The 10814-nt window shown below is 36.1% G+C and overlaps 1 protein-coding gene across 2 annotated transcripts; it reads left to right on the top strand.

Moving 5' to 3' along the window:
• The first annotated feature begins 77 nt into the window (after positions 1–77).
• Positions 78–10780, top strand: LOC124157617 (SAGA-associated factor 29). Of its 2 annotated transcripts, none has more exons than XM_046532490.1 (7): positions 78–259; positions 390–536; positions 616–750; positions 1152–1271; positions 1989–2147; positions 7281–7509; positions 9978–10780. In XM_046532490.1, the coding sequence occupies exons 2-7, from the start codon at positions 501–503 to the stop codon at positions 10193–10195; spliced, it is 897 nt and encodes a 298-aa protein (XP_046388446.1). In that variant the 5' UTR covers positions 78–259; positions 390–500; the 3' UTR covers positions 10196–10780. The 2 variants fall into 2 exon arrangements, with proteins under 2 accessions (XP_046388446.1, XP_046388445.1); XM_046532489.1 differs by having other exon boundaries at positions 1149–1271.
• Positions 10781–10814: the final 34 nt, after the last annotated feature.

The raw sequence follows: 10814 nt of genomic DNA, 5'->3' as shown, positions 1-10814 counted from the left end.
TACAATACAAAGACAAACGTCTGCGGGTCTGCGACTTCTGCGTTTGTTTTGATTGGATGTTGTATTGTTTGTCGTGATTAGTGCTGATTAGTGCCTTCGTTGAACGTTTTCTGCGAATAATTGAAGCTATGATGCAAATATTTATGTAGTTAACTTGGATCAAGTTGTTCGTGCTTAGTGTTTTTCAGAGATCTGTCAATCGTACTCACCCATGTTTAGGCTGAGTACAAAAAGGAGTGCGGTTTATTTGGCTAACACGGTCAGTGGTCTTCATTGAATTGCAATTTTTCATGACATTATTCAAAGAAGTCCAAGAACTTCTGCTGTAGCTAGCTTTGAGTAATTTGTTTCATATCGAATTCCTGACTTACCTATGCTATTTTACTTAGGTGTTGGCGGTCTTCGTTTTAATATCATGGACTTATGTGATCGCTGCTAGCGCTTACATTTCAAGGAAAAATAATTGTTTTGTATGAAGGTGGTCTCTTGGGCAAGGCATAATGACTACTGCCGATTCTGCTGCTGCTCTGGTTGAGGTAATAATTAATTAATTTTTAATTGCTTGTATTTTTTCCATTTGATCAGCCCTCAACAGCGTACTCTTGAATTATTTAGGAACGCCTTAAGGAGCTATATCAGCTGGTCCATCAAATTCAAGAAGAAAGGGTAAAAAATGAGCATAAATTAAATAACATATCGCGCGCTCACGAGAAAATCAACCAAGAGGACAAAATGTCTCCTTATTATCAGGTAGGTATCCTCTTCACTGTTGGTAGATTTATTGGCTGTCTAAAAAAGTATTATTTGCATATGGATTACGCCTATGTGAACTAGAAAGATTCTTTTCTTTTTGCCTTTTTATAACACCATTTTGGTGTCATATTTTTTCATTCATGCACTGCCGCTTACAAATTTAATGTTCGTGTGTTTGTCTCCTTGTTGACTTACTTGATTGTGATGAGTACTTATGTGTATATGTCAGTGATGAGTTACTGCTAAGTTATGTGATTGCTGGTAGAACTCCAATGAACATGGTGTCACTAGCTTTGTTGACTGTGGGTCCCTGACTTTGAAACTCAAAGCCTTAACTTTATTTAAGACGGCCTCGGAAGCAGGTATGCATTTCTCATGGCCTTTTTTATTTTTAGCAGAAACTGAGAAACTTATACAGTGCTGCAGTTGCAGATGGTGAAATAGAAGAGGACCTAATCCGGAAAGCATTGACAAAAATTTATGAAATACAGTCCATACGAAATGAGCGCAGTATACAGGTAAACACTAAGTTATGTACAGCCTTTATCACTATCTCCTCAATCAACTCGTATGATAATTCCATACTGTTGAATATGAATCATAACTTTACTGCGAGGTGTTTAGTTTAGATGGCATTTAATGAAAGGGATGCAATCTTGGGCTTAGCTAAGGCCCAGCCCTTTGGCATATTAAAATCATTGGTAGCCATACTTCACACAAATCTGGCAACCGCATGCCTGGAAACACATCGGTTTCTTTGGCCCTATTCATACAATGTACTTGGTGAGAAAGCCAGTAACCCTTGTATGGTGGATGGTCCCATTCCCCCCACTCGCGTCCAAATTCCTTGGCTATGCCCATGGATGCATTGCCCATAAAAGATAAAGATTCATCACTCAGTGTTGGGAAAGTTAATGGAGTGTATTCAAGATATGTTATTAATGATTAACTTTGGTGAAATATTTCTGAGAAATACATTTGGAGAATGGTTAGTCTATGAATAAAATTGTATGTATATAATCAATAAAAATTTAATTGAAAGGGATTCATTTGCTTCAACCTTCCTCAGTTCCATTTCATCAAAATGATTCGATAGAAAGATAGGGGAGATAAGTTGCAGTGGGAAAAAAATCTTTCCCATTTTGCAATTCTATCATAAATTTAAGATGAAATAGCACTGAAGTTGCCACCTACTTTTCATTTATTGTTGTTGATGTCATTCTTTCTACCTTTAGTCCAGGCACTCTGGCATCAGTGAGACAATACGTATTGGAGCTCTCATGAAGATGCTTCAAAGTTCTGCCTTGACTTTACCAATATGGGTGGGACAGCCTGGGGAAAAGCCACCTCCTCTATGTGGTGCTATCCCAGCTGATCCTAACTACATTGCTAAGGTTGGTATCATTTTAATCTATTTTGGTGCTCCTTTAAACCCAATTCTCTGTGCGCAGTACTAATTAATTTTCCCTTCATTTTTGCCCCTTCCTTTGAAAAAATGCCGATAATTTTACACCCTTCCAACATAGAAACAATATTACATTAGTGCTTTCGGTTTCCTTTTGTCATTTTGGGTTTTTAACTATGCCTGTGATGGATTACTCTGGTACAAAATTTCAAAGCAGTTTGCAGTTTTTTCTTGCACTTTTATGCATAAAAACTTCTTGAATTCTTAGTTCAACCATGCTGCTTATCTTCCTTTGCTTTCATCTCTTCATTTTTTTTCTCCTTCAGTCACTGATTAGTTTTGTGAATCAACTCTTTAACAATTTTTTTACCCATTTCTACCCAGAAAAATTTTTGTTTGGGATTTTGAAAATATTTTGGTATTTTAATCTATGATCACATAAAGTACTCCTGCTAAGTATTTCGGTGGTTAGTCTTACTGTTTTCGAGAAAAAACTAGTTATGGGGTCAAAATCTTGCGTGTACTTACCTGTGATTGTTTCGGCACTTAAGTTCGAGGAAAAATTAAGATTTTATTCAATGAGTTTTGGAAATAGAGGTAATGAAGATCTAGATAGGCATTAAAAAGTTTTAATTTTCCTTATAAACCATATCACAAGTTTAAAAAGTTAAAAAATATAGACAAAGCCTTGAGCTTTCATAGCATGTTTCAGATTGAGCATTACTTTTTGAGTGATAGTCCATGAAGCATGATATGCAAATCCATAGGGGCATTTCAATGATGATGTTCGTATTTAACTTCTAAAAATTGCTGGCATAGAGCAGGAATCTGCTTATTTCAAAATCTATTTCTGGCTAAGATATTATGCGCATCCGGAACTTCCTCCCAGAAAGTTTTTTTTTCCTGTACATTTGGGTGGTTGTTATTTTTGAAGTTTTCTATTTTCTTTTGGGACATCCCGCAGTTTTGATCCATTCGGTAAGGAAATAAATTGTGAAAATTATTTTTGCAATCGGATGCTGGAAGAACGTGCCACACCTCACTTAAAGTTTTGAAATTTTTCGGACATAACTGAAGATGGTGTCACTCTCGGATTATTCTATCACTTTCCTGTTTTTTGCGACTCGTTAGACATTTGTAGCGTATCACCTCAAATATCTTTCATTTCTGCCATTTGGTTCCTAGAATATTGCACCAAGAGAGAGTGCACGCCACCCAGCCTGACATTTGGGGTGGCACGTGGGTTGCATAGTAGGGTGGGCCAAAAAATCTTTTCTTTATTTTGAAGTTGTAATAGGGTGGTTTCCTATTATTTTTTTATTGCCTTAATCGAAAGATTATTACTCCTGGAGTACGTATTTCACACTTTTAGATTTTTAAATGATAATAACTATTTTTCGCGATTAAATGAAAAGTGAAAATTTTCAAGCGCGCGAAAACGCGACGCGTTAGTAGGAATGATGGGAAATCTCTCTGTTAGTCGTATTTCTGGTTCCCCCTCTGCCCGGTGAGGTGACCTTGAGGCGAGGCTTAGCGCTGATACGTCGCAGGCTGCCAGCGGGTAGCCTAGTGCCCTGCCGCCTGGTAGCGCTTGGCTTAAATAAGGATTATTAATACCTTATCAAACGAGGAAAACTTTCCGACCTTAGCCAGTTTTAATAAGTGATTATTAAGACATGTTTCCCTGAGCTCTGCGCCTCATGCATGCATTGGTAACCTCAGACGATGTATAACTCCTATCTTCTCCTATAGAAACTAGGTCCCTGTGACGTCACGTGGAGTGGCATCGCATGGGCGCCAATCTGGCCCTTTTCAAATGAGGATAAAAATGGACCATTGCCATTCGTCTAAACCGGCATTTATAAAACGAAATAATTTGTATATTATGAATACACTAATGGTGGGTAACGAATCGCAATTATTGCCTTTTGTTTTCTTTGATGAAGGAAACTACCCTATTGTGCAGAAAATATGTAAATTGTATAGATGAAGTAAAAGAAAAAAATATCAATATCTGTTCACATCTTCCAGTCGTGCAGCGGCCCTAAAGTTTAACAAAATATAAAAAAAACTTCATTTTTGCGATTACTGAATTAGATGTTTTTACAATGCAATTATTTGTAATTCCTTCAAATATTGCCTTAAAATATTGTTTTTTAATTTGGCTTAGTTCAGTTGAAGTCTTTTGGATGTGCATAGGGCTTAAAATTGCCAAATATTGAAAATTTCACATTTTAACGAGTTCTTTTTTATATTTTTATTATATGTACTTTTTAATGATATGGTGTACATTTATTTTTGAACATAAGAACATTGTTTTTATTATGGTGTGAATAAATAAACAACTTCCCGTCGCGCAATGACCCCAATGCTGTAGAAAAACGGTACCTGAAAAAGGTCGTCCTATGGCACGATGTGTGATAAGAGTAGCAATGGGCATTATACTTTTTGACTTGCTCTATATTTGAAAAGCTTAAATATTCAAGCTAGTTATACTAAAAGGATAGTTTTAATAATAAAATTACGTTATATTTAATAAATACTAGGTGACCTGGTGAACTTTGTGTCACTTTCATGTCTATATATGTATGCGTAAATCAATTGCAGTTAGTTCATCTCGCTAAAACTCTAAAACGGCTTAACAGATTTGGCTAATTTTGGTCATTAAATATCTGTGGAAGTCTAAACATTTGATGCTCCATCCTGTCTTTCAACCACGTTTATCTAATCATGGTGTTACAGATAATTATCTCAACTAATAAGAATATAATGGTACCTAAAAATTTTTTACGGTCATTTTTTACCCTTTGTGGCCTATCACAATTAAACAGGGTTATTAAATAAAACTTCCTTACAAACCAAATGAGTATAATAACTTCATTTACATCACATTCAGTGGTTCATCAATTTAATGCTTTCTGATCAACTATATTTTTTTCATTTTTTCGGAGTTTAAAATCACAAAGATGACGAAGTCATTTGAAAACAACTTTTATAATTTTGAATGTTGGCCAATAAGCGTTTTGAATCATTTCAAATCCCAGAAAATAATTTACGTAATAGATGTGGTGGTGGCAATTTCACTTTTCAGCCAGCACAAAATAATCCATTAGATTCACTGCTGTATTTCAACACCTTAGAATACTGAAATATGATTTCCATTTACCCATTTGTTACTGATTTGTTGGCTCAATAATCTGCTTACGCATCATAGTTCAATGCTACTCTTTCCTGGTTCGCAGGAGCACTGCATCTGCTGAATCCCTCAATTTCATTGTGTCGTGCTCGCTGTTGTTGTGTTTGATGTGTGCGAACTCATCGCATTCTAAGCCTATCCTGTTCATTTCCAGTCACTCAATTATGCAATACTGCCATACCAATATCATTATTACTCGACTTTATTCATTATCTGTCTGTTGCTGTTAATCAGTACGGTCTGAAGGTAAGTTAGTTCGTCACATATTCAACGACCTGTTTGGTTATCATCTCCTTAGCATTGTAAGTAATCAAAGAAAAGAAAGTTCTCGTGCACTTAGCGGTAAATCGTGTCGCTATGTCAAACTATATAAACTAATGACTGTCTTAACATGAGCAATAAAAGGGTAATAACGAAATTAGCCTGAAGTAAGTGAAAAATGTTTTAGTGCACTAACTTTGTGAATAAATAATGGCAGAGGAACATTTTTAAAGGCTAATGCATAGGAAATACTTTGTGAATAAACTTAGAAAATTATGTCAGACTACGTTAACAATATTGACAGTTGTCAAGGGGAAAGTGAACCGAAAATGCTAAATATTCAGCAATTTTATGAATCACGTGGAAAACAAAAATTGGTTGAAAGAATAAGAATTTGTTTTAATTCTTCTTTCCATTGGTGTATGTTTCAACTATATGTGACCATTATCACTAATTTAAATGTGTAAAATAAAAAAGGTGTGCAGTCATTAATAACGAACTTTATGTGTATTTCATATGGAAATGATTCTGGGCCCATTCCAAGGCCTAATAGGCTCTGCTTCAACGCTCTTGCTAAAACTTGAGAACGGCAGGACCAATTTGGCTTATGTTGGTTTTAAAATGTTCGTGAAAGTCCAGGCGAAGGTGAAGTCTAAAGCCAATTTGTTTACTATTTCACTTTTTTTCATAAGGAAAAAATTCCAAATGAGGAAAAAATTTACGCACAGCTCAATGGCATCCAAGAGTCTTCCAAAGACTTAGAAAGTCTTCCAAAGGTCCGAAAGACTTGTCTTCCAAAATTTTGTCCTTTTAATGCTCCCACACAACGGGAACTTATAGCTACATGCCCCTTATATCGGGGAAATAATCATATTCATCAACACAATCGTTCTGGTGGCGTAGTGGGTTAAGTACCATGTAAAGAACCATGAGGTTCCACAGATGAAGTCTCAGTGATGGATGATCTGATGCTGCACACACACTGTAGACATTTTTCTGATCTTAAAACTTCGCAAAACCTATCATGAGGTCCAGAGGGTCTTGCATGGGTACTGAATTCTTATGTGCTCATTTAATTGTTGAAATTCAACTCCTATCTTGCACAACCATTAGGGCCAATTGAGTGATGAGTAAGTGCTTAGAAGAGTAGAAAAGAAAGTCTGAAGAAAATCTTAATAAAAAGGGACTACTGCGTGAGTGACAGCATCAGAGATTTGGTTTAATTAAGATATATGTCCCGGCACAAAGGGATGACAAGAAAAGCATAATTTATAGCAAGGCCTAGATAAATATACATACATGGAGTCGTTGAAGGATGTGAGGAAGACTAAGAAAGTGAGAAAAGATTAGGTCATTAGGGAACTGATTGTGAGCAGGAAACCACAGGGAATCATTCTCATCATTTCTTACTAGCAATTACGATTTTAATGAACTTGTCACTTGCTTCTCCATGTTGTCCATTATTAAATTTTTGTTTTTTGATGGCTAAATATTGCTTAAAAATTATTATATGGAAAGTTATACTATCTTTTTTGAGAGTGCTCTCAATTTGAATTACTTCATACAATTTTAATTCCATTAGTAACACCTTTGAATTTCAAATTAAGAGGTTATACTGTATGTATTGCAATTTTTGTATTAACCTGTGAGGTACCTTGTTTACAGGTAGGTGATATGGTGGCAGCTCTTGTTCGTGGACCTGAAGAGGGAGAAAATTGGATCTTGGCAGAAGTTGTTTCTTATAATACAGCCACTGGTAAATATGAAGTAGATGACATTTATGAGCAGCAGAAGGATCGCCACCAACTAAGCCGCCGGAGAGTTGTTCCTCTTCCATTGATGAGAGCTAGCCCTGAGTCAGATCCACAAGCTCTATTCCCGAAAGGCTCTGTTGGTATGGATAGTTTTATCATTGTGTTACAATTGTCAATATCTCTTTCTTTCCTTTTGAAGCCGAAGGAAACAACCCTTAGAATATACATATCCCACTGAGTGAGCTTGCAAGAATTGAAATATATTTCGTTTCAGGTGAATAGTAACTGAGTGAGCATGCAAGAATTGAAATCTATTTCTTTTCAGGTGAATAGTAACTGAGCAAGAATGTATGAAAAGAATAATTATTTCCAGTACAGTGGAAACATGTACGGCCTGTATTAACACTTTTACTGCCACCGGGCCGATATATCGGCCCTCGCTGGTTGAGCGAAAACTGCCAGGGGCCGATTTATCGGCACTAATAATTTCACCTTTTTCCGTGATTGTGGCCTTTTCAACAGCTGTAATTTATGTAAATCCCCATAATATATCCATGGTTATAAGATATAAGTAAGAATATTAAGAATTGGCAAAAAAATCTAGACGTATTAAATGAAATTAAGTAACTGAAAAATTTTTAATTCTGAAATGTTGCTATTTCAGGAAAAAAGCCTTGGCAGTCTTCGTACATGCCACCTGAAATTGGCAGTAAAAGGGTTAATATATCATAAAATCAGATGTTTGCTAATCTACATAATAATATTTAATTCAATTTATTTTTCCTCCATTTCTGATTCTAAGGGTTGTACCTTCAGCTAACTATAATGAAAAAAAAAATTATGGGGTGGCCATTATAAATCTCAACTTCAGTAAAAATAGCTCCACAGGAACCCCAGAATTAAGTTATTTCCACCAGTTATGTTGATGTCTTTTGGTGCTTATGAGGGATAAACGTAAGGATAGCCAGAATGAACAGCCATCAGCAAAATTCCCTGAAAAAATTAACCAGTTGGAAAAAATCCAATCTTTAATTTCAAGTTTTTCTTGGCTTTAAATCAAGTCAGAGAAAAGAGTGGCAAAAGAAGGCACAATAGTAGCTGAGTAGAACATGATGAATACAAATTCCGATATTTCTGTACCAAATCCTGGTCTCATAATTATTTCCAATCTCTGTGTCTTTACTGTACATCTCCAATAAATAGAATATCCTCAACCTTTTCACAAAAAGTGAAACAAAACTTCTGCTTACCTATTTGACTTCATAATAAGTTCAGTCTACAAGATGCAGTGGCGGATACAGATGGGGGTGCAGGGGGCACGGGGGGCCCCCATTGCCGAACATTGTAGAACCACAATAGGGTAGTTTCCTTCATCAAAGAAAACGAAAGGCATTGATTGCAATTCGTTACCCACCATTAGTGTTTTCATAATACACAAATTATTTCGTTTTGGAAATACCGGTTTAGACGAATGGCAATGGTCCATTTTTATCCTCATTTGAAAAGGGCCAGATTGGCGCCCATGCGATGCCACTCCACGTGACGTCACAGGGACCTAGTTTCTATACGAGAAGATAGAAGTTATACATCGTCTGAGGTTACCAATGCATGCATGAGGCGCAGAGTTCCAGGGAAACATGTCTTAATAATCACTTATTAAAACTGGATAAGGTCGGAAAGTTTTCCTCGTTTGATAAGATATTAATAATCCTTATTTAAGCCAAGCGCTACCAGCAGGCAGGGTACTTAGCTACCCGTTAGCAGCCTGCGTCGTATCAGCGCTAAGCCTTGCCTCAAGGTCACCTCACAGGGCGGCAGGGGGAACCAGAAATACGCCACACAGAGATTTCCCGGCATTCATACTTACGCGTCGCGTTTTCGCGCGCTTGAAATTTTTCACTTTTCATTTAATCGCGAAAAATAGACATCGTCATATAAAAATCTAAAAGCGTGAAATACGTACTCCAGGAGTAATTATCTTTCGATTTAGGCAATAAAAAAATAATAGGAAACCACCCTATTGCAACTTTTTTATATTGTAAGATATTGCCTTGTATGCGTATATAATGAGTTTAAATAAAACTTTCTTCAACTTCGCAATGTGGCTTCAATAATTTTTAATTACGATATAAGTTACTCAACTTATAGGTAGCTCAAGAGATCCCCCAGAGTTTTTCCCTGTATCCGCTACTGGCAAGGTGTAAGCAAATCTAGTCAATGAAGGAACTATGGCCTCATTAATGTGAAAAAGACCTACACGGTCAATAATGTCTATTGGCTCGACTGGTATTCTAAGTCAAAGTGTACTGTTACCCGAGGGCATCTAGTAGACTTACAAACAGTACTGTTTAAGATACTGAGTACCACATACAAGTCTAAGGTATCTGCATGCAAGAAGTGTTGTTAAATGAAGGTTTCACTAAATATCTATATTTCTATTAGTTTTTAAAGGTGATCAGTCAGGGTCTCCTTTCAATTTAAAAGGATCATTTTTGGTAATTACTTCTTAGAAGAACACTTTGGCAACAGTGTATTATACGTAACTATATACCTAAGTGAATGTTGGATGTCTTTCTTCTTTAAATGTTTGAATACAATTTTCTTACAGTCATGGCGCTGTACCCTCAGACAACCTGTTTCTACAAAGCAGTTGTGAATCAGTTGCCAGTTCCACCCTCTGATGAATATGAAGTGCTCTTTGAGGATCCATCATATGCAGAGGGCTACTCTCCTCCTCTCAGTGTGGCTCAGCGCTACGTAATTTCTATAAGAGACAGAAAATCCAAGGGAACTCAAGCAACAACCTCTACTGCATCTCAGGCTTAATGTGGCAGTACATATATGATGAATAACAACCTTGACTTATGCTGGGAATTCGAAAGAGGTTACTTTCAGTGTTTTGTGTTTCCGTTAGTGCCTCAAAGTGAGTCTCACTTTAAGAATTTGCTCATCGATGTTGATCTCTGTCATTTTCCCTTTTCACTTAAATTTGCATTTTTAATTTTATTTAATATCGTGGTGTCCATTCCATTTTTTATGTTTTTATTCCTAGTAAAAATCTTATATGAATAAATGCACAACCCATCACCTTTTTTAATTTCTATCCAGTTTTAGTTTATTTCTTTTAATTTCTACAAAGGACCAAAAATACTCAGATTATACTGAATTTTTTTTTTTTTTTTTTTCAATTTTGCTCTAAGTACAAGTCATATACCTCCTTAGGGTAAGAAGGCCTTTCTAACAAAGAAACAATCCGACTTTAAGCATAGAGTAGAATTCATGATGCACACAAGTTGTACTTTATTTTGAAAAAAACTTGATAAGAAGTGGGTGATGATGTTTAAGTTTGTGATCAATGTGTAATAATTTTGTTATTGTTAAATAAAGTGTGCGTGCACAACTTAAAAGGTTCAACTGCAGCAACTATTGCCCTCTACCCTCGACC

The sequence above is a fragment of the Ischnura elegans genome, chromosome 4 (genome assembly GCF_921293095.1).
Source record: "Ischnura elegans chromosome 4, ioIscEleg1.1, whole genome shotgun sequence".
Lineage (NCBI taxonomy): Eukaryota > Metazoa > Arthropoda > Insecta > Odonata > Coenagrionidae > Ischnura > Ischnura elegans.
This window is presented reverse-complemented; position numbering and strand designations above follow the sequence as displayed.

What these genes read in the sequence shown, in the direction of transcription:
- LOC124157617 (XM_046532489.1), top strand. Translation starts at nt 501, where the DNA reads ATGACTACTGCCGATTCTGCTGCTGCTCTGGTTGAG. An exon ending in AAATGTCTCCTTATTATCAG is followed by an intron (nt 751 to 1,148) that starts GTAGGTATCCTC and finishes TTTTATTTTTAG; the next exon opens with CAGAAACTGAGAAACTTATA. An exon ending in ATTCCCGAAAGGCTCTGTTG is followed by an intron (nt 7,510 to 9,977) that starts GTATGGATAGTT and finishes ATTTTCTTACAG; the next exon opens with TCATGGCGCTGTACCCTCAG.